This window comes from Microtus pennsylvanicus, chromosome 6 (genome assembly GCF_037038515.1).
Source record: "Microtus pennsylvanicus isolate mMicPen1 chromosome 6, mMicPen1.hap1, whole genome shotgun sequence".
Classification (NCBI taxonomy): Eukaryota; Metazoa; Chordata; class Mammalia; order Rodentia; family Cricetidae; genus Microtus; species Microtus pennsylvanicus.
Window position 1 is genome coordinate 81,760,400 of NC_134584.1, and position 24,234 is coordinate 81,784,633.

At 46.9% G+C, this 24,234-nt stretch overlaps 1 protein-coding gene across 8 annotated transcripts in view; it reads right to left on the minus strand.

Annotated features, from left to right (window-relative positions):
• Positions 1-24,234, minus strand: part of Gab1 (GRB2 associated binding protein 1) — a 116,164-nt gene that overhangs the window by 34,428 nt on the left and 57,502 nt on the right. For all 8 annotated transcript variants that reach the window (XM_075976550.1, XM_075976548.1, XM_075976549.1 and 5 more), the window contains exon 2: positions 311-605. In XM_075976550.1, the coding sequence (XP_075832665.1) occupies positions 311-605 (295 nt within the window). The remainder of the gene's footprint in view (positions 1-310; positions 606-24,234) is intronic.

The window sequence follows — 24,234 nt, forward strand, 5'->3', positions numbered from 1 at the left end:
TCTAAGTGTCAAACTCCTATTGTAAAAACAAAATAATGAGGCATATAACTGAAAGAACAAAGAATTTTATAGCTTTCTTAAACTATAGTAAAAAAAAAAAGTAAGCACTGCTCAAACTAATAGTAAAAGCCTTAAGCTCTGGGTGTGGAGAGATGGATCCAGGTTCAATTCTCAGCCCCAGGAGGTCTGACGCCCTCTTCAGGCTTTCTCAGGCATTGCATGCATGTGGTGCACAGACATACATGCAAGCAAAACAGCCATACACATATAATATTTTTTTTTTAAAAAAATCAAGCAGAATGGAACCTACCTTCTTCTGTGGGATTGAAGCCACAGATGTCACAGATACAACGAACCCACTTGTTCATGTCCTCCTCACTGTCTGCCACCAAGTAGAAAATCCGGTCGATGGTGTTGATATCAAAGATGTAGCTGTTTTCAAACTCCTTCTTGTTGAACGTCAGCCCAGCATCAACTTGCTGACACAAGTTTAAATCAATAATCCGGATTGGTTTCTTGGCGTGGTCATTTTTGTAATACTCCAGGACATCGGGGTCTCCAGTCAGACGGCCGCTGCGTAACACAAACCACCGTCTCTTCCATGCCTAGAAACAAGCAAACACCCGCTTGCATCAGGAAGGAACATCCTGTGGTGAGGCACATATCTCATAAAGGCATTGTCTGAAAAAGTTGTAACATCTTGTGTCGGTTCCATAACACAACAAATGAAGCCAAGTATAAAATCATTTCCATGAATAATGTTGGGAAAACGGCATCAGCCGGAGAAAGCAGCCACAGGGCAAACACTGTGATCCTGTGATACGAAGCATGTACGGTAGTTAAATCCAGACAGGCAGTGTGTGTAGAATAGTGGTTGTGCAGCTGTTCCAGAAAGGGGAAGAGGAGAAGGTTCGAGAGAAGTGGTCAAAGTGTATAACAATGTGAATGTATTTAACAACACCGAACTGGTTACTTAAAGTCAGTTAAAATGGTAAGTTGCCAGTTATTTTACCACTTTGAAAAATAGTGGGTTTCCATATCTTAATATGTCAAAGAAGGGCTGGAGAAATGGTTTAGTAGGGCAGAGTGTGCTGGGCGAGCATCAATTCCAAGTTCAGGTCTCCAACACCCATGTAAAAAGCTGGACGTGACCATACGTGCATCTCTATCCCCGGCTATACAGGGTAGAGGCTAGAAGGCTCGCTGGGGTTTTCTGGCCACCAGCCTAACGCTGGAGTCAGTGAGAGACCATGTATCAAAGGAATACACACAAGCACACTGTCTCCACCCTTACGCATGAGAGAATATACTTATGGTGCTTCTTCCTAAGATTTTAAACTAGAGAATCTGTTTTCTCAGAGTGAGACAACAGAGGAGGGAGAATAGGCTTGGGTGTTTCCCTGGTTGCTTCTTCCCTAGGGTGCCATTCTAAATGCATCCTACCTGATGTTCGACCTGAGATCTGTATTGCTCAACTGTCGTATTTCTCTTCCCGACACACATACATTACCAACGCACACACACAATGCTCAATATTTCCTTTCTCTTTCTCTTTAATACCATTCCTGAAGAAGGCTGGGAGAGTTGAAGCGATGACTCTGTAAGTAATAGCACTGGCTGCTCTTACAGAAGACCCAGGTTCAGTACCAGCACCCACGTGGCAGCTCAAACCATCTATAAGTCCAGTTCCAGGTGATCCACCAACTCCTCCTATGGCCTCCAAGGGCACCAGCACACATATGTTGAATATATACACATGCAGACAAAACACTCACACATAAAATTAAATATATAAATCAAAAAATCTTTTGGAAGAGGCTGCGATTCTTACCGCCACCTTCTCTAAAGACTGTATGGATTAGGTAAAGCAGGACTAGATGGCAGACTGTCTTCTTTGTTAGCTCGGATCCCCTCACATCTGGCTCTGGATCTCAAACCAAGCCTCACTGCTCTGAGTTTTGCTCTCTGGCAGCTAAGCAGGAAAAGGCAGTACCTCTCAGTCCCCTCCTAGGACACACGCACACTCCAGAACAAACCCTGGAGACAGGATGCCCAAGGATGGCACTCTGCAAACAGGGAGGGCTGAACCATGCATTTCTGCAGCTCTAGGGGTATCACGTGTGGCCAGAGTTATGCTTGGTGTCACAGCGTGTCAATGTTTTGGTTTCGGAAAACTCTACCCACACACACACTGCACAGATTTTCAGTAACGACTGGGATAAAGTCAGCCCCATGCCCAGTGTTTTCAGAGTTCATCCATCACCCATTAGGAGTTTGGTTTCCTGTGGTCTCATCAGATCAAGAGTGAGCTTCGTGGCTGTGTTGCTGATGTAAGGCGACCCCCAACTCAAGTACTCCTGTGTCTTCATTAACACAGTTGTGTGTTCGCAACTCGAGTACTCCCGTGTCTTCACTAACACCTGCAGATGTGTTCCCAACTCGAGTACTCCCGTGTCTTCACTAACACCTGCAGATGTGTTCCCAACTCGAGTACTCCCGTGTCTTCACTAACACCTGCAGATGTGTTCCCCAACTTGAGTACTCCCGTGTCTTCACTAACACCTGCAGATGTGTTCCCCAACTCGAGTACTCCCGTGTCTTCACTAACACCTACAGATGTGTTCCCAACTCGAGTACTCCCGTGTCTTCACTAACACCTACAGATGTGTTCCCCAACTCGAGTACTCCCGTGTCTTCACTAACACCTACAGATGTGTTCCCCAACTCGAGTACTCCCGTGTCTTCACTAACACCTACAGATGTGTTCCCCAACTCGAGTACTCCCGTGTCTTCACTAACACCTACAGATGTGTTCCCCAACTCGAGTACTCCCGTGTCTTCACTAACACCTACAGATGTGTTCCCAACTCAGTACTCCCAAGTCTTCACTAACACCTACAGATGTGTTCCCCGAGTACTCCCATGTCTTCACTAACACCTACAGATGTGTTCCCCGAGTACTCCCGTGTCTTCACTAACACCTACAGATGTGTTCCCCAACTCGAGTACTCCCGTGTCTTCACTAACACCTACAGATGTGTTCCCAACTCGAGTACTCCCGTGTCTTCACTAACACCTACAGATGTGTTCCCCGAGTACTCCCGTGTCTTCACTAACACCTACAGATGTGTTCCCAACTCGAGTACTCCCGTGTCTTCACTAACACCTACAGACGTGTTCCCCGAGTACTCCCGTGTCTTCACTAACACCTACAGATGTGTTCCCCAAGTACTCCCATATCTTCACTAACACCTACAGATGTGTTCCCCGAGTACTCCCGTGTCTTCACTAACACCTACAGATGTGTGTTCCTCTTGTTTAAACCACCAAAAGCAGAATGAGCGCTCCGTACCTTCTGTGTATCACAAATTTGGCAAATTTAACTAACAGACACTACAGTACCAACCTAAAAACAGCTTCATTTTATTCTGAAAATACATGAAAAAAGGATAATAACTAATATAATATCCATTTCTCTAGTAGCTATCTTGGGTTTAGCCTCCACATCAACCATTTTATCATAAATTAAGAAGGAGGAGCTAGGAAAGCACATAGGGTCTGAGGGGAAGACAGAGGGTCAAGCAACCTGCATGGCAGGCTTCATACCGTACTCACAAACGACTCCATCTGGGTGATAACTCTAGATATGTTAGAAATATTTTAAATTATATCAATTATGTAAATTTTTAAACTGCTTTAAATTATATCAATTAGGTAAATTAAGAAAAAAAATATCTATGAGTATATCAGTCAGTGAGTTCCTCTAGGCCCTAGAGAGAGTAATTGCCAACGGTGAAGGAAACGCTTCACATCCATGCAAACACTTTAGGACATAACAATGCTGGCAAAGCACCCAAAGCAACAGTGATAATGCACAGGCACCCACCTATAGAAAACTATGTGTAATCCTTCGGGGGAAAAACATGCAATTCTTTTCCCCTTTCTTTCTTTCTTTCTTTCTTTCTTTCTTTCTTTCTTTCTTTCTTTCTTTTTTTTTTTTGAGATGTTTTCTCTGTGTAGCCCTGGCTGTCCTCAAACTCACTCTATAGACAAAGCTGGTCTTGAACTTAAAGATTCATCTGCCTTTGCCTCCCAAGTGCTGGGATCAAAGGTACCAGCATGCAATTCTTCTTTTATTTTCCAGATTATTATTTATTTATTATGTATACAGTGCTCTGCCTACAGGTATGCTGGCATGACTGAAGAGGGCACCAGATCTCATTACAGATGTTTGTGAGCCACCAGCTGATTGCTGGGAACTGAACTCGGGACCATCTCTCCAGCCTCCAACATTCAATTAAGTATCAGTATTTGATTCTTCTTTGATGGAAACAGGATTTCATGTTTCCTAGGCTAGCCCTGAATTCTTGATCTTTCTGAGTTCTGGAATTACAAGCATGTAAACACTTCGTTTATGTGGCACCGAGGACTAAGCCCAGGGCTTCCTGAATGCCAGGCCAGTACTCTTATCAGCCAAGCTAAATCCCCATCCCCTAACATCAATATTTTAGATGAACTTCCCAAGGGAGTAAAGAATGTGTCCAGAAGAAGGCAGCATGGAGTTCTGTGGATGTTCCAAGTATCAGGAAATCCCAAGGCAACAGAAACACATGAATGTAGCACTAGACTACAAAAATCCACTTATTTAATTCAAATAAACAACAGCCCTCCTAGTCAGGGTGTGACAGTGCAAGCAAGATTCTGCGAGGCTCTGCCCCCACGCAGTAAGCCTGACCCAGCAACAGAGAAATAGAAAGGATGAAAACAGTTATTATTATGCAAGGCCATCCCAGGAACCTCTCTCTGACTAGTGTCTTTTCCAGACTGAAGAGGTTCTGTCTTTAAATACAGAAATGACTTTTAAAATTTTAATGGCTTGCAAGGAAATCTTTCTGAAATGCCTTACTACATAATTCATTGAACATAATTCACCCATTCCCCAGTGGCTGAGGCAAGGTAGTACAGGCATCCGCTTCTCAACTGCATCTGGGAGAGGCTGCTGGGCTGTGGAGGGTCATTTGCCCCACATGACCAAGCCCCCTGCTGGGTCTGCACGGTTCACCTGATCTTTTTAAGGTGTGTGTACACACACGTGTGTGCGCGTGCATGCAGAGGGCAGAGATCAACCTTGGTGTCACCCTCAAATACTGCACACCTTGTTTCTTATGTTTTACTTTTTAGTTCGGTCTCACACGGATCTAGAGCTTGCCAAGGAGTCTAGGCTGTCCAGCCTGTGAACCCCTGTGCTCTGCCTCTCTTTTCGTTTCCAGGCTTGGGCTTATAGGGACATCCCACCATGCCCAGCTTTTCTGCATGGGTTCTGGGATCTAACTCCGGTCCAGATGCTCGTATGACAAGTCCTTGCTCATCTAAGCAGCTCCTAGTCCTGCCTACAACCCTGCAAGCATCGTCTCTAGCCTTTCTGCCTTACATTGTATCATCTACCACTTCCGTCATCTGTCTTTGAGAGGATAAACTCTTTGCAGATTCTCTTTTCAAACATCTATTCTATTCTTCCGCCCCTCAACCCATGCCTTTCCTTCCGTGGCCACCTTTAGAGCGCCCAGAGGAAATAAAGTTGTACAGTTTGGGGAATATTAAATGCACTCTATGGCCTCATTAAAATGAGATCAGTGCTTTCCAAACCTCTTGTGGTGTGAGAAAAAGAAATACATGTGAAAAAAAAAACACGTATAAGATAACTGGTCCAAAACACGCCAGTGTGGTGGGAAAACCACAACCCAGAGGAGAACGGGCTGGGAGTCTTCCTGTGTGCCTTGGAGACACTTGAAGGATCACATTCTGTATCCTGCTTAATCAGCTTCCCCCATTTGGCCCTTGCTGTCCCCAACATCCAGAAGGCCTTTAGAATCTGCACTGGCCACAGTGGACCAGTGGCCACAGGAGCTGAGCAGACACCAGACAAACATGAACCCCAAAGACAGGAACTGCAGGACTGAAACACGGAACCGAGCCAGGCAGCACCTGCCACTTCTTTATTTATTTTTAACACGGTCCAAATGTGAACGTTTGTCTCGGTCACAAAATGAGTCACTCTCATTGACTCTGGCACTGACGAAATGGGAGAAACAAAAGCAATTACATAAACGCACACTTTAACAAGGCAGATACAAAGACTCTCTGGACTGTGGGACAAAGCACAATTTAGTCACAGAATAAAGCTCGATGCTTGACAAGAGCTCTGACATCAGCTCCCTTGCTGATCACAGCACAAAGGCCTCTCTGTCTTGTCCGAGCACAAAACAGCCTGCATAAGTCACTCTTTGTTATCTGAAAATATCTGGGATTCTTAAAGTTTGTCCTATTTTTATCCCGCTGTCTCGGTAGCCCCAGAGACAGCTGTATGCTGCCTTCCAGCCCTGCTTGAATAACACACAAAGCAGACAGTTTTCACGAAACCTTCAAAATCAAGCACTCGGATTAATTTGAAATACAAATCTCATGAAAAACCACTTAACTATTAGACGTTCACGACGTATGGGCAGTGGAGCAGTATCCATAAGGTTAGTTGAGAGTAATTACATAACAGTTTATGGAATTATTACCATTTCTTACATCAATTACTCCAATTTCAAGCTGAACAAACAACACAGTCCCAACTCCAGCGACTGCATACGGATGAAGCTCTGAGTGGCCACACTGGGACCAACTCCCCTGCTGACTGGGTGACTGCGTGCTACAGGAGAGAGCCCCAATTCTCCGACAGGGCATAATAACCCAGCCTCCAGCCACACCCCAAAGGTTCGCAGTCTCTGTTTCTGCCTCGGGCCCCAACACATGCTGTTTTTTAGCACAGGATACATCCCTGGACTCAGCTCACCCCCGCTTTACATCCCCGGACTCAGTTCACCCCCGCCTTACATCCCCGGACTCAGTTTACCCCCGCCTTACATCCCTGGACTCAGCTTACCACCACCCTCCGCCTTACATCCCTGGACTGGCTTGGAACCCCCCATTCTCACCTCCTTTCAATTACATACTGTTGGGTAGTCTTACATTTGAACCACTTGGGGGTTGGGGAAGCCTTGTTTTCTCACCTTGCCCCCAAGGGAGCTTCTAGCAGCCACTGCTGACGATACAGTCAAGCCCTCTGAAGCAAGGCTAAGGATACGGACGTTCTCATATGACCTACACATCTCAAGGATACGGGCTCGGGCACAACTGGCCTGGCCTTGTCAAGGACTTTCAGGAGAGGATGGGTACAGAAATACTCAATTAATTTATTTTTCAACCTCCAAACATACAAGAGGGTGTCTATGAATTTCAGTTGAAAGGAACCGTCTGTATAAACACTTTTTGCATTTAAGCAAATGAGGCAATGCTAAGCTGCATTCAGGCACATCCCACCTGCAACACTTTAGTGAGATCTGAGAATCGGCTTCTCGAGAAGCCACTAAACAGTATGAACGCATCAGCAACAAAGGAGAGATGGGGTCCTGTCGTCTAGCAGGAGGGACGAGAATTCCCACCCGTACTAGCCATTCCTGTGCTATTAGCAAGTGTACAGAACATGCCGAATTAGCCTGAGTGGAGCCTAGGTTCAGTTTTAAAGAAAACCACCCTTTCTGCCACACACTTGAGTCTCCAGTGGATAGAGGAACTGGAGAACTCTGCTTAGAGCGGTGAGTGAAGCCTTTGGAACAGCTACACCATCACGGCGTACCTGTGACGCGCACAGGTTTACGGCATACGTGGTAGCTGGCTTCCAGACACCCAGCACTTTCCCCCAAATGCTTCTCAGCTATTTTTCCAACTAAACGTAGACCCATTCTTTTATTGGTAATTTTTTTGTATCATCAACAATTCACAAATTATTAAGACCTTGAAAGCCTTGATAAGATAGATGGTCTAGTGTTTTCTGCCCACCAGAAATCACCACAGAGAGCCAGTGAACTTAATGGGAAGACCTCAGGGAAAGAAACCAGAAGTCTAAATTACCAAAGTCCAAGAGGCTGTTAAGGATGGCACATGAGCCAGTGTCTTCCAAACCAGGCTCTGCCCTCCACCCCACCATACGGCATTTTCTTTCTGTTTGTCTGTATTCCAAAGACCTCACCTGATGATCAACTTCCTTCAAAACCCACATCAAGAAGACATCGCTTAAAAAGGCCCGACTGCCTCACCTGCCACCCCTCACCCCTGCCTTCTCCGTGCTCTGGGAGACCACACCAGAGAGCCCACAGACAACCCTGCTTGCTCACGGGAGCTAAGGGGAGGTCTCCAAGACCTGCGGCAGCTGCCGAAGCCCACCAAAGTTTCTGTGAATGAGACACAAATGGCCAAGGACATCTCATCGGCCTGCGTTCACCTGAGAAGGCATGAGGAGAAAGTGCAACGGAGCTGGTACCATACAGCTGATACTCTGCGGGGGCAAACTATGAGCCTGTAGCAGGTTCTTTGGTAGAGAGAATGCAAACTGTACACATAGTCTGGGAATCTGGGGACCGTCACGAAGACGCAGAGTTTGCATTGTTGGGGTTCAGGATTTTGAGATGGTCTCATGTAGCTCAGGCTGCCTCTCCCTAACTATGCTCCTGTCTCTACATCCCACGTGAGATTTCAGGTGTTGGCATCCATGCCTAGTGTTCTCACCCAGCAGTCAGCCAGCTTTTTGGGACAGGGTTTTTCTGTGTAGCTCTGCCTATCCTGGAACTCTCTCTGTAGAACAGGTTGGCCTCGAATTCAGGGATCCACCTGCCTCTGCCTCCTGAGTACTGAGATTAAGAGTGTATTTTGTCTGTCTGAGAACACTGATATTTTGTTTTGGGTTTTGGTTTTTTGTGAGGCACAGTTTCTCGGTGTAAGCGCCCTGGCTGTTGTTGGACTAGTTCCGTAGGCCAGGTTGACCTTGAACTCACAGAGATCCGGCTTACCTCGGCATTCTGAGTGCTGGGACTAAAGGCAGGCACCACCATGCCTGGCCGAGCACTGAATTTTTAATGATAGGAATTGCATGGTTCATGTCTATCTGTAATCCCAGCACCGGAGAAGCTGAGGCAGGAGGACTGCCATAAATTCAAACAGACTGAAAGACACAGTGAATTCCAGGCCAGTCTTGATGACTGAGACCTTGCCTCAAACAACAACAGAGCAATAAGGCAATAGCTGCAGAACTATACATAAGGCATGGCTCTATTTGTCTAAAATTGCGTTTGCACACACACATTTGTACACACAGGTTTGTACACATGGAACAGTGTTTAGAAAAACCATCTGAAAACATGTGTATCCCACTGGTGACGGTGATGACTCTGTCACAGGAGTCAGAGGTTCAGACAAGCTGCACATCTAATTTTATAGACTTTAGTATAATCTGATTTTTTCAATGATCTTCCATTTATTACTTTTATAATTGAAATGTTATGTATTTTATGCCTAAAAAGACTTTAAAATGGAAAATGAGATTTTTTAAAAAAAATCTAGGAGCGGTGTACATAAAATGAAAAGTTTGCGTTGCCCGGAAATACCATTTTCTTGTTCCTCTGCAACTAGAGAACGAATTTAAAGTTCCTCTCAAATATAGAATTCCAGGATACATCTGGAAGCAGCTTAGCCAGGAAATGGCTTAAACAAAGATGTGGTTTTTGAGGACTGGGCTCAGGGGTTAAAAACAAACAAACTAGCAAAGCTGGGGAACACTTAAAATAGACAAGCGCCTGTCCCCCTCCCCCCATCTAACAGCCTTGCCACCCTCATTGCCTTTAAAAGCCACGCCAGCGAGTAGTCATGCACCCCGATGTTTGCATATCTAAAAACATACAGTCCATGCCTAGGGATCTGTTTTCCCCACTGAAACTACCAAATTTCCAAAATACTGTTCCAAGTGTAAATGAAATCGAGAAAAACACATTATCCGTGCACAGGGACAAAAGCAAAGCCCGGTGCTTTAAAAACCCTCACTTGTTTTCCAGGAAGCATTATCTTCTCTCCTAGAGCAAAATAAGGAAAAGGCAGGCTTTGTGGGGCTTTCCACCCACCGGCGCTATCATTACGACCGTCTGTTCCAAACACACACAGCCTAAAATTTCCTGTTTTCAAGCCGTGGTCACCACTTTCTAGCCCGGTCCTATGTGTGCTAACTTTAGTTTAGTAACATAAACAAGAGAACACACTGGAAATACTGCAGAATGACGCCTCTCGCTCCGAGCTCTCGGCTGTCCAGTGAACTGGATAAAAACAGGTTAGCCAAATGTGGAAAGGGTAAAGGCTTCCAAAGGCAGAGAAACCAGATTCAGCAGTAGCTGAAGAGAGCTCAAGGAGGTTTTGTGTAAACTGTTTCTTTTTGACACACATGCTAAATTGCTATCTCTCTAACAGCCAGGATATAAATTCTACATTAAAACAAGCACGCACAGTCACGACAGAAATGTCTTAGTGTTTAGTATGCAAAGTTGTTCTTAAGCTTTTTCCTGAGGCATGACTTGGTTTGAGGATTTGATGAAGGCAAACGGAGTGTTCCCTGGGAGGCAGGGGGGAGAAGTAAGGAGCAAGAGGAACAGACTAAGAACCATGAATACTTCTTACTACAGATAAGGCTGCTTTCCTACAGACTCCATGCTGGGAAATAGAGTTATCAACACGCATGCCAGTCACCTCCTGGGCTCAGTAGAGCACTTTAAGGCAGTTTGGGGTATTTTTTGCCACTGAATACTAACTACTGCTAGTATCTGGTTGTATTTCTCTTACTTATTCTGACCAAGAGAAGGCTGGGAAAAGATAACCATTCCACTTTCTATGTGGGCTGGATGAGGCCTGGGTGGCAGGGTAGCTCAGGGAAGAGAGCCGGGCTGCCTTGGCTCCACTGTATCTTGTCTTTCTTACAGCCCCAGACACCGAGATGGACACTCAGGTAGGACCAGGACATCCACTCCATGCCTGGAGAGCAGCATTTGGCCTGCCGCCGTTCTAGGCAAGAGGCAGCTGCAGTTTCTGAGTAATCCAGCCACTGGGTGTGCAGCTAACGATGAACAAATACACAGTGTGGTCCCTCTCCCGAAGGCAGAGGTGGACCCCTAATCCAGCTGAACAGAGCCAAAGGGCACAAGCGTTATCACAGCCACAAATGTGCCCAAGGGGACACAGGTGGTAGGGGAACCAGAGCGTTAAAGACTGTTGCAAAAACAGCTGGTTTTCTGACTTCATTTAAATTTGACTGCTGTGGCCTGAAGCTGTCATGTGGACAGCACAGCCTGAAAGGACAATTCTGTAACTCACAGATGAGGCAGCGTCATGTGGCAAAGCACAGCTCCAGATGATGAGACCCACGATGAATATTTGCTCGGGGCACTACTGTTAGCGGGGCGTCCACTCACTCCACACGAGTGCGCTGTGCACACTGATAGCGGGGCGTCCACTCACTCCACACGAGTGCGCTGTGCACACTGATAGCGGGGCGTCTACTCTACACGAGTGCCCTGTGCACACTGTTAGCGGGGTGTCCACTCTACACGAGTGCCCTGTGCACACTGATAGCGGGGCGTCCACTCTACACGAGTGCCCTGTGCACACTGATAGCGGGGCGTCCACTCTACACGAGTGCCCTGTGCACACTGATAGCGGGGCGTCCACTCTACACGAGTGCCCTGTGCACCGCTGTAAACGTGGCGTCCACTCTACACGAGTGCCCTGTGCACACTGTTAGTGGGGCGTCCACTCTACACGAGTGCCCTGTGCACACTGATAGCGGGGCGTCTACTCTACACGAGTGCCCTGTGCACACTGATAGCGGGGCGTCCACTCTACACGAGTGCCCTGTGCACACTGATAGCGGGGTGTCCACTCTACACGAGTGCCCTGTGCACACTGTTAGCGGGGTGTCCACTCTACACGAGTGCCCTGTGCACACTGTTAGCAGGGCGTCCACTCTACACGAGTGCCCTGTGCACACTGTTAGCAGGGCGTCCACTCTACACGAGTGCCCTGTGCACACTGATAGCGGGGCGTCTACTCTACACGAGTGCCCTGTGCACACTGTTAGCGGGGTGTCCACTCTACACGAGTGCCCTGTGCACACTGTTAGTGGGGCGTCCACTCTACACGAGTGCCCTGTGCACACTGATAGCGGGGCGTCCACTCTACACGAGTGCCCTGTGCACCGCTGTAAACGTGGCGTCCACTGTACACCATGAATGTCTGTCACTCCCATTACTGTTATTGCTATCTGGAAAACAACAACGCCTATTTTTAGGAACTGGAGCTGGTGTGGTGGCATGCACATTTAAAGCCAGTACTGGGTGATAGACACAGACAGGTCTCTGTCAGCTCAAGAACAGCCTGCTCTCCAGAGTGAGGGGTGGACCAGTCTGGGCTACATCCCAGCGCCTGTCTCCGCTGGTTTGGGGATGTCGCTCAGTACGGTGGCTGCCTAGAACTCATGAATCCTCGTTGGTACCCAGCGCCACATGGCATGTTGGCTTATGCATGATCTCAGCATTTGGGAGGCAGAAGTCTGTGAAGTCCAAGGCCACACAGCTGTGGGACGCTGTCCTTCAGCCATGGCACAGGCGGTTCCTTCGGTGACTCTCAGCAGTTGTGATTGTCTACAGCAGCGGTTCTCAACCTGTGGGTGGCGCCCCCCATTGGATCTGCATATCAGACCTTAACATTACAATTCACAACAGTGGCACAATTACCATCATGAAGAAGCAATGAAGTAGCTTTATGGTTTGGGGTCACCACGACATGAGGAACTGTATTTAAGGGCCTCAGCATCAGGGAGGTTGAGAACCACTGACCTACACAAGGCTTCTCCTCAAGACTGGGCCTATAACACTGCACCATGGAGGAAGGCAAGAGCTCACAGGTCCGAACTCCTCTCATCAAAGGTCTACTGACAATTAACACTTCTGGGAGGAAGAGAGACGTTCTCTTGAGGGGCTGCCCACTCGCTGCTTGCAAACTGTGCCTCTTAATGAAGTACACCAGTTCCCCCTGCCACACTTCAGTCCATGGCTGGTACCTTTTTGGGGTGAGCAGACTTTTCTGTCTCTCCAGGAAATGTTCACACAAGCTACATAGTGAATCCAAGGCCAGCCTGGGCTACATAAGACCCTGTCTCCAAACAAAAACAAAAATAAGCAAAACAAGCACCAAAACAATAATAGCAATCGCGCACGCGCGTGTGCGTGTGTGTGTGTGTGTGTGTTTTATCTTCTGGCTGGAAAGATGCACAGGAGTTAAGAGTGAATATTGATCTTCCAGAGGACCTGAGCTCAGTTCTCAGCACCTGCACCAGACAGCTCACAACAACATGTAATTTCTGCTCCAAGGCACTCAACACCCTCTTCTGGCCACCACAGATACATGTGCATATTGCCCAAGCCCCCACACAGAAACACACATACATATAATAAAAACAAATCCCTTTTTTATTTAAAAAAAAAAAAGCTATCTTCTGTAAAAACCCTCAAATTTCTCAACTCGATTTCTTGCTCACTGACCCAATCCAAAATCTTTCTTTCTGGGGTAAAATGAGTGGTTTTGTTTTGTTTTGAGTTTTCAGCAAAATATAAAAACATGTAGGCTGTCCAAGTTTCTTGTGGAGCTTTTGCAATGTATAATAAATTGGAGCTACAGTAAGAACCGGATGATGACAAGCCGGAGAGGGGCTCATCAGTTCCTGTGTGTACCTACTGCTCTTGCAGGGACCCTGTGGTCAGTTCCGAGCACCTCCAGGGCAGCTCGTAATAGCTGAAATTCCAGCTCCAGGGGAATGAGATGCCCTCTTCTAACCTCCAAGGTATCCTGCACACGTGGTAAACATACATATGCTAGGCACACACACATACCCAGAAAACAAGTAAATATATATATATATATATTTTTTTTTTTTTAAAAAAATTGGGACACAGTTCAAAAAATACTTTCACATCAATCACTGAAGTACTGGTAAAATTTCAAATTGCCATAATGATTCCAATATGGAGTAAGCCCATATGATGCTCAATCCCACTTTCTCCTGAACACGCAACTCAGTTCAAGACTTCTAGACCAAAGGCACGCAGCAATGTGAGTTTCCTTGAAGAAACTACTACAGTGAGTCCCACGCTCTAGAGTTCCTGACTCAGACAAGATAACTGACCTTACCCAAAGACAAGCACCAGGTACAGAAAGGATCCTGAGACAAACATCCCCTCACAAAGAAGAAAGTAAAATTCTCTTAACGCAAACATGGAAGGCTCAGCTCACGTGATCCAGGCACGGCTCTTCAAGGAAAATGATTTCCATTCATGTCACAAGCCAAGCATGATCTTGTCACCCAAGAACAACTGTTGACTATTAACCTCTTTCTGTTTGCGAATCACCCAAGCACTGGTCGGACCATTCTAGGCTGTGGACCCACTCAGAACCCAGCTTCCTATTTCCCGTCAACTTCCCATGGCCCTCTTTACCACACTCAAGCCTCATAACCTTTGGTCAGCAGGAAAGCCATAAAATGTACGGATGATGACAGCAAGAGAGGACCTGGAGGACCAGGACGCAGTTGGTGTAATGAGAACAATGTCTTCTGCCAAGTGGCGGCACCTGGTGTACCTTCCACTGGAATCAAAAGTATAGTCAAAGTCCCATGGCTCATAAAAACAAAACAAACCCCACCGACAGCAGTCCAGTCACCTACATACAACCACACCACAGAGGGCAGCTGATGCCAGAGAGCCTACATGCGCACAATGTTGGATGTGTTGGAAACCCCGGGAGACAATCAGAGCCATTGACAAAATGGAGTATCTGAGGTACAGGCAATAGTCAGAACTGCCTCTGCCTGCTAAAGTCTATGAAAGCTAAAAATAACCACACCGACATGTTTACAGCATTTAAAAACACAAGATCCACACAGTCATCTAAATATAGCCCTTGAGTTCAGACTGCAGGGGCTGGCTTTGGGTTTGCAGAGATGTCTCCCGACAATCCCACAGGACATCACAGACATTCACATTTTGCTATTTTACTTTAAATATGCAATTGCTGACGTTTAACTAGAAAGAAGAAGCAGTGAACTGGGGGTGAGGGAGGACAAGCAGGAGGAGGAAGGATGTCACTTTGTACCCCTCTAACTAGAATGCCCCAAATCACCGTGAACTCCTGCCCAAATACTTGATGGAGGAACCTGACCTCAGGGGACGTTATGCTTATATTTCTCCGCTCGGCACATCTACCCTTCCTCCCAGGGCTCCCTGTCCCTTCCCTTGCCTCATTCCTCACACAGAAGATTCCGAGATGCACACAGATTAAAAAAAAAAGCATGCACACATGAAAAGCTCCCATCCGCCATCTGGCATACCTGGTACAGGCTTGTGAAAGGCAGCGGTTTGGATTCGAATCCTGCTCTCATATTTGTTTGCTTCTGTTTTTCTAGACAGGGTCTCCCTACCTCGACCAGGCTGGCCTGGAGCTTGAGACCTACATTCTCTGCCTCACCAGAGTGCCGGGATTAGAAGCTCCGAAGCGAGCTTCTGATTCTGTTCTTGAAAAGTAAGATGTTCTCAATCAAACCAGTGAAAATATTACCTTGGAGTCACATGAAGGCCGGCAGATCAACTGAGCATCTCACCAGTGTGGTACTGTGAGATGAACAGCCAGATACTTTAAGGTTTATCCCCATAAAAACAAATAAACAAACAAGAAACGCTTGTCACAGCTCAGCCTTGTATTCGGAAGTAAGGCACTGAAAATATCTACATCTTTTAGAGGACCGTGGTGGAATTTTCACTGCTGAAGGTCATCTAGTGTTCCAGGAAAGTGTTCTCAGTTAACACTGTGCAGGTGGTATTGTTTTCTTTAAAACGTTTACTTTGAAGAAATTAATAGTAAAACGGAAAGGTTAGGGAGTGGTTGTAACTAACATGGCAACCATCAATGCGAGTATTTTCCAGACTCGGATCCAATTTTCATTCATATGCACACACATGCTTTCAATTCACCTGCCTTGCACGCGCTAGCAGGCCCTCTACACTGAGTTCCGTCCCCAGCACTGACTAATAGTGCAGGCAAACGGCTTTGAACCCCCAGCCCTCCTGTCTCAGCTCCTTGAGCATGAGACTGCGGGTGCACCAGCAGGCCGCTCTTCTAAGCAGTTCACAGAGAATCATCTCATGAGCCACTTCCCAGCACTGCTTTGTAAACATCCTTTCCCTCACAGCACAGCCCTCTTAGGCCAATGATCTGCCATGTGTGCACACTCAGGTCACGCATCTACCGCCTGTGCACACTCAGGTCACGCATCTACCGCCTGTGCACACTCAGGTCACGCATCTACCGCCTGTGCACACTCAGGTCACGCATCTACCGCCTGTGCACACTCAGGTCACGCATCTACCGCCTGTGCACACTCAGGTCACACATCTACCGCCTGTGCACACTCAGGTCACACATCTGCCACCTGTGCACACTCAGGTCACACATCTACCACCTGTGCACACTCAGGTCACACATCTACCGCCTGTGCACACTCAGGTCACACATCTGCCACCTGTGCACACTCAGGTCACGCATCTACCGCCTGTGCACACTCGGGCCACACATCTACCGCCTGTGCACACTCGGGTCACACATCTGCCACCTGTGCACACTCAGGTCACACATCTACCGCCTGTGCACACTCGGGCCACACATCTACCGCCTGTGCACACTCAGGTCACACATCTACCGCCTGTGCACACTCAGGTCACACATCTACCGCCTGTGCACACTCGGGCCACACATCTACCGCCTGTGCACACTCAGGTCACACATCTGCCGCCTGTGCACACTCAGGTCACACATCTACCGCCTGTGCACACTCAGGTCACACATCTGCCGCCTGTGCACACTCGGGCCACACATCTACCGCCTGTGCACACTCGGGCCACACATCTACCGCCTGTGCACACACGGGCCACACATCTACCGCCTGTGCACACTCGGGCCACACATCTACCGCCTGTGCACACTCGGGCCACACATCTACCGCCTGTGCACACTCGGGTAACACATCTACCGCCTGTGCACACTCGGGCCACACATCTACCGCCTGTGCACACTCGGGCCACACATCTACCGCCTGTGCACACTCGGGCCACACATCTACCGCCTGTGCACACTCAGGTCACACATCTACCGCCTGTGCACACTCGGGCCACACATCTACCGCCTGTGCACACTCGGGCCACACATCTACCGCCTGTGCACACTCGGGCCACACATCTACCGCCTGTGCACACTCAGGTCACACATCTGCCACCTGTGCACACTCAGGTCACAATCTGCCGCCTGTGCACACTCAGGTCATGTACCTATCATGTGTGCACACTCAGGCCACACATCTACCTCTGTGCACACTCAGGACCATGCATCTACCATCTGTGCACACTCAGGCCCCTGCCCTCTCGCACTGGTGGTCTTCCTCAAAACTCAGCACACACTAACCCACTGAAATGGAGTGTGAAGGCGTGAATTAATGTCTCTGTGCACAGGGAACATCAGGATAGTCACCAATGGACTGAAGAGACAGCTCAGAGGTTAAGAACACTGGTTGCTCTTCCAGAGGTCCTGAGTTCAATTCCCAGTACCCACATGGCAGTTCACAACCATCTGTAATGCAATCTGGTGCCCTCTTCTGGTGTATAGGCATACATGTAGGCAGAACACTGTATATGTAATAAATTTTTTTAAAAAAAAAGAAAAAAGAAGATAATTACCAATAAGTGATCATTAAGTGTTTGATGATAGATGTACCAGAAAAGTAAGAGACACTATGTCAACAAACTGAGGAATTGCCGTCGGAATTGTATAAATTTAAATCGTATAGAATTAAGTACAGGAAAGGCAAACTCTAAACCACTGTGTGAAGCTTAAGCAAGGAAGACTTGCCCCAAGTAACTGGGGCATAGGGATGAAGACATGTCTGCTCCCTAGTGGAGGGCCCAGGGACAGGGCAAGCTTCAAATTGGCTTACACTGCAAAACCCCAAACAAAACAAATCTGAAAGACAAACAGCACTGGGGCAGGAAATGAAACAAAGCCAGAGGTTGCTTCCCTCTTCTACAAGTAAGTCACTTCAAAAAAGGAAAGGTGACGACGGGTCCCTGGTAGGCACCTTTGACCCAGAGACAAAGCGCATCTACAACCCGGGCAAGCTGTTTCCTCAGGCACCTTTGGATGGTGATCACTGCCTTGTAAGGAACAGCCTCCATTTCTAGATTGTATCTAGTTCCCAGTGTGGATTTCTCCACAGGTAAGGCAACAATTCACCGGCTTTTTTTTTTTTTTTTTTTTTGCATCTAGGCCAACACAGGCCAGCCCCTCTGTTTCTGTTTATTTTGGATGTCCCAAACACGAATAATTAAAATAAAAACGCTTCCATAAAGAGGGCTCTGGAGGTCTCAGGGTTTCATAGGCACAGGCAAAATGAGTCAAGCCCTGGTTAGGGCTGGCAGCCGGCAGGCGAGGCGGTGTAGCTCCCCCAGACGCACATGGATCTCTGTGGGGCTCTTTCTGTGGAGAAGGGGTTGTGTGGTTTGCCTATGACCTCATCCTCAACCACAGCTGTCTTTTGAAACCAGCAGCGCCTTTTATATTAGAGTTCCCCACTAATACACAGGCAGTTCCTGACAGACAGGATGACAGGGAGGGCGGCTGGACTGCGGACACAACCCATCTGGGGACCCCCTCCCTGGAAACTAGTGACACAGGTTTCCAAGACAGAGAGCCACAGCTAGACAAGAGGCGTGGACTGGACAAAACACGATGCCTGAAAGTGAAGCCCAAGGACTGGGTATAGTTTCTGGCCTTAAATGATGGGGGGTAGTTCAATTTCTTTGTTCCTAAGCATCCAGAATGCATGGCTACTCTCTGTCTCCAGAGGGGATTCTAGATTCCCCCACACCTCATATTTAAGGGCACATAAAACTCCTTCTGGATCAGCTGGAATCAAGGACAACACAGCACTTCCTCAGTCCCTGTATCACCTTCCGCAGAATACACTGGTCACTTCGGTAGGTTCTAAAAGCGATCAGCCGCTAGTGATCTCTTAGCCACACCTGTGTGGATGCAGTGGTAGCTTGAAAGATCCCCACCAGCCTTTTGGAAGGCAGCGATGGAACGGAGCTGACATCATCGTGGCTGGAGTACTCATAGCTTACACTCAGCAAGTAAATGCCCAGGATCTAGGAAGATAAAACTTAGATTTTCCTGCTTCCCTGCCCAATTCCTGTTCATTCACGGTTGCGAATGCCACAATGGATGGGAGGAGAGGAGACTGAATCTATCCTCCTCTTGTTTTCCCTCTGAATCCAAACCCTTCAGCAACGGGACACACTAGGAAATACAGACAGACAAACAGACAGACACCCCATCATTGCTTGGGATCTCTACCAGAAGAGGAACCCTCAGCCAAGGCATCCCAAAAGATCTGTTCCAGCTACCAGGTTCTTATGTCTGGAGGAAGGTGGTGGGGGAGTCCCCAGCTCTCTCCGCTCAGATACAGATCCCTGAGTTAATTTTTATTCCTTGTCTCTTTTCTGTCTTCCTGCCAAATTATTTACGGTGGAGGAAAACAGCTCAAATAATTCACTTTCTTAAAATTCACTATATTTAGAGAATGATGTCACCACTCAGTCTGAAACACATGGTATAAGTCTTAAAGCATGCTCATATGTCTAACTTCATGCTTTGGAGTCAGTTCAAATTATTCATTAAAATGAGTAACAAAGAACAAAACACAGGGGTAGCAGCTGTTGTATTTGGATATCTGATTTGTATCAAGTAGTGTTTTTATAGTGGACAAACTGGCTTCACAGGAAAAGAGCCACTGCGACTCCCAAGTAATTATATGGCAAAAATAATCAAGCAAATAGTTTATTCAAAAAATGAATTGATTTTACTTATTATTTATTTACTTACATTTTTTGAGATGGGGTTTCACTGTGTAGCTTTCTCCTGGAACTCACTCTGTAGAAGAGGCTGGCCTCGAACTCATGGAGATCTTCCTGCTTCTGCCTCTCAAAGCTAAGATTAAAGGCATGTACTACCACTGCCCGGCTCTCAAGAATGCATTTTTATAAACGTGTTTGTGCACGTGTGTGCAGGTCCGAGATGACTTTCGGGAGTCTGTTCTCACTTTCCTCTTTGTCGTTGAGGCAGTGGCTCTCGTTTCTGTCACTATGCAGAACTCCAGACTAGCTGGCTAGGAGCCTGCAGATTCTCCTGCCTCTCCTATCTCACAGCAGGAGTGCTGGAATTACAGATGTGCACTAAAACATCCAGTTGTTTTTTCTTTTAAAAAAAAAAACATGATTTCTGGGAATCAAACCCAGGTTATCATTTCCCTGACCCCAAGAATTATTTTTTTTCTTACACTGTTAGTGGTTTTTGTTTGATTGGTGTAGCTTTGGGGCCTGTTCTGGAACTTGCTCTGTAGCCCAGGCTGGCCTCGAACTCACAGAGATCTGCCTGCCTCTGCCTCCAGAGTGCTGGGATTAAAGGCGTGCGCCACCACCACCTGGCCATTGTTAGTGTTTTTATAGGTTCTGAATTAAAATTTGTTCCATCAGGCATAGTTATAAACAAATTGAGGGCAGAGACTGAGTTTGCACTGTCTAACAAGCTCTGGGGACATTAAGTAACATGGGTGGATGCAAACTTTATCTTAAGTTGTTCTATTAAATCTATACGTGCACAAAGTCAAAATGTCAAGTAGTACAGGGGAGCTACAGAGCACACACTAGGATCGCTGTCTCAGGCATTCTGGACCCCAGCTCTACACGAGACAGAAGTACGCCCAGGCTTTGGTTTCTCTTCGTGGACACCCACTCCCCCTTGGCTAGCCTTGGTTTGCCCCCATGTCTTCACCTCATCTACCATCCTCTGCCCACTGTGTTTGGGGAGAGGTGGGCAGACGAATTCCCAGGGTGCTCCAGGCGCTGCTCTCCTATGGCTCTGCTGCCCACTGGACTTAGGCACTTGTTTGTTGTTCCAGCGACAGGGTTTTTCTGGGTAGCCCTGGCTGTCCTTGAACTCAGAAGACAACCTGCTTCTGTCTCCTGAATGTGGGGGATTTAAGGTGTGCGCAGCCATCACTCTGCTGAGAACCAGTTTTGAAACCTGCACCTATTGTTTGCAATTTTCTTTCCTGTGTCCTTCAAGTCACCTAAGCCAAAGGAGTATTTGAAACATCTGGAATGAATTCAGTTTATGATGGACATGCTTAAAAGAAAGACACAAAGAAGGAAAAGAAACTATGTTCACAAGGGAAACAGCACGCTTAGACATAAGCTACACCTTAGACCTCTGCTCGAGATTTTGAACTCATGAACGCTTCTTTCCAGCGTGGTTTTTCTTGTGGCTGGAGAGGTTTCCAGCCACACACTTATGCTGCTCCTTCTTTCCTTAGTCTCGCAATTTCTCTCCTGGTTTTCTGGCAGTATGAGCTTTATCCCCTCTCTGCTATTCCGTGTGTCCTCGAACTTCCCCTAAGTTCCATCTGCTGGACTTAGACTTTTAACTGTCAAAGCTGGTGCATAACCAGCTCAATATTTTTTTCTTCAATTTTAAAGTCTGCACCAATTTAAAGCCAACACAGCAGTCACAGTACTGTGACCATAGACACATTTCCCTAAGTCCCAAGATGGCCTGGGATTCTGTTTGCTTCTCTGCTTGTCGCGGGTCCTTGTCATTCTCCTCCTGTCACTCAAAGGCAAATGCTCTCAAGGCAGGCTCTAATGGAGGTCCCTTTTTTCCCACCTCACCAATTAATTGCCTTTCCAAAACTGTTGCGGCTTGAATGTGAATTGTCCCCCAGAGGTCGTGTGTTTGAACTCTTGGTCTCCAGATGGTGGTGCTGTCTGGAGAGGTCATAGAACCTTCCGGAGGCACTGGGGTCAGGCTTTGAGATGTAACGTTCTGACATCACTTCCCACCTCCTCCCTCTCTCCCTCCTGCCCCCCTTTCCTGAGTGTAGATGCAAGGCAATCATACAGTTTCTTGTCCCTGCCACCAGGAGCCATGTCTTCTCTGCCATGGTGAACTCTATCCCTTCAAAACTATAAACTGAAATAAACCCCTTTTCCTGTAAGCTGTTTCAGTGGTCTGGATATTTTCTCACGGCAACAGAAATCTAATCTGTAGTTTCCCCGCCCCCAACACCCATGCAATTTCTTAGCCATTCTGCACAGGTAGCTTCGGCTGGAATCTATCCCTTGTCCCTTTCTTCACTCAAGGATGGGGCTCACAAGCCTGATACATGAGCCAACCAATCCCTGCAGCGTGTCTTACTCCTTGGTGTGTTCATCTTACTCTACCCAGGGCCCATGAAAGGGTGTGGACGTCGGGCTTTAAAGGACGTGTGGCGTAGTGGTTACCTGTGTTTTCTAATTCACTCTGTCTGAAAGAGAAGTTCAATGAATTTTAGTTCATGGTGCACACAAGAACACAGAGAACAGCAAACTTTTAAAAGTGTTCTCAGATATTCTTAGAAGTTAAGGCTTCTGACTGAAGCCTTCGCCGCCTTGGCTGTTGTATCTAACCATGGTGTCAGTCACCATTTGCGCTGCAAAAACATAAATGTGTAAAAGCCTGAGTTGAATTTCCCTTTGGCATAATCTAGCTTCTCAATGGAGATCATTCAAAATTTACAACATTCTTCTTAGCAAAAATGGATCTAACATAATGCCAACTGGCAACCCACTTCCATCTGGAGAGGTATTTCATTGGGAATAATGGTTATACTTATTTAATCTGTTCATCCATTCACTCATTCCCAAAATATTTATTGAGTACTGACAAGTGCCACTGTCACCGCTGGAAGAAGGGTGGAGCTTTACCAAGTAGAGCGCTTCTGCCTTGGCAGACTCAAACTCTACTACAGGACGACAAAACCCAACAATAAAAAGAAATTGATTTTTTTTTAGGTCTATCATTGCTACAAAAGAAAACTCAACATTTTCTAAACCATCCTAAGGACACTGGGAAATGCCCTAACAGGGTCCCACAGTGTATTTCAGCAGGCCGAACCACCACTACCCTTGACATGGTCCCCCTGGGAGATGACAATTGGCGAGCTCTTAGCTCAGATCCTGGGAGCTGCACAAGCTTAAAAGCTCTGCAATCTCGTCCTCTTGAACGTCTCCATCAGCTCATAAGATGAGGTAATCAATGCGTGGCTTCATCGTGTAATCCTCATGCAAGGCCATTACTCCAGTCCCCTGACATCATCAAATACCCAGCCTAGGCCACTCATCACTCCGGTCCAATATCCATCAACAGAGTACACAGAGAACACAGCTAGAGTGAGAAGGAAAGAGAGAGAGAAACATGGAGAACTGTCTTTCATTAATTTTTAAAAAGCATTTTCTAAATAACCATTTGTCCTTTCCTGACTCAAAGGCCCGAGGATCAGAGAAAGGCGCTCAGACGTGGGTCAAATGTTTGATGATAACCGTGGCTGTGAATAACTAGCCAGGTGTCCTAAAGACTAAACATGTAAATATGGATTCACGGAGGTTCCTAGGGAGACATACACAAGGTATGGTTACTTGATGCCAAAAATTTATCTCTGCAACAGAAGAGAATCAAGCAAAAGGAATCACACATTTCCTGGAAATAGCGTGATCAACTGGACCTTGAGAAGCCTGCAGTGTCCTCTCAGCTGTGTCCTTCCCCTTTTCATTCCCATTTCCCCTTAGGTCTCTTTCTACATTATCTCCTCTTCTACATCTCTCACTCCACACCATTTCTTCCTCGACTGCTTCGCCGGAGTACATCAAAGGACTTTTGATTTGCTGTTTTTGAGGCAGGGCCTTTGCCATGTAGGCAAAGCTGGCCTGGACTGCATCCATCTCTTGCCTTAACCTCCAGAGTGCTGGGATGACAGGCCACGTGTGTGTCAACATGCCCAGCAGAAACGAGCCTCAGCGCCCCTTAACTTAGGAAGCATCGCTGTTTAGGGCTCCTTTTTTCAAGCGTTCTTCTCACATTTGAGTGTAGATTCAACTTTATTTTTCTTTCAGTAAAGCACTAATTATTAAAAAGCAACCCCCCCCCCAAAACCCAAATAAGCCTTCCCCTCTCAATGCAGAAATTACAAAATGGATTAAAGCATTCTGGATGGGCACCAGCTGAAACCTAGACCTAACTCAGACGCTCCTATAGAACTTTTTCCACCACAGAAACACTGATTAACATTTATTGAGCACTCATTAATCCCAGACATTGTTCTAAGCACTTATACATTCAGTTAAT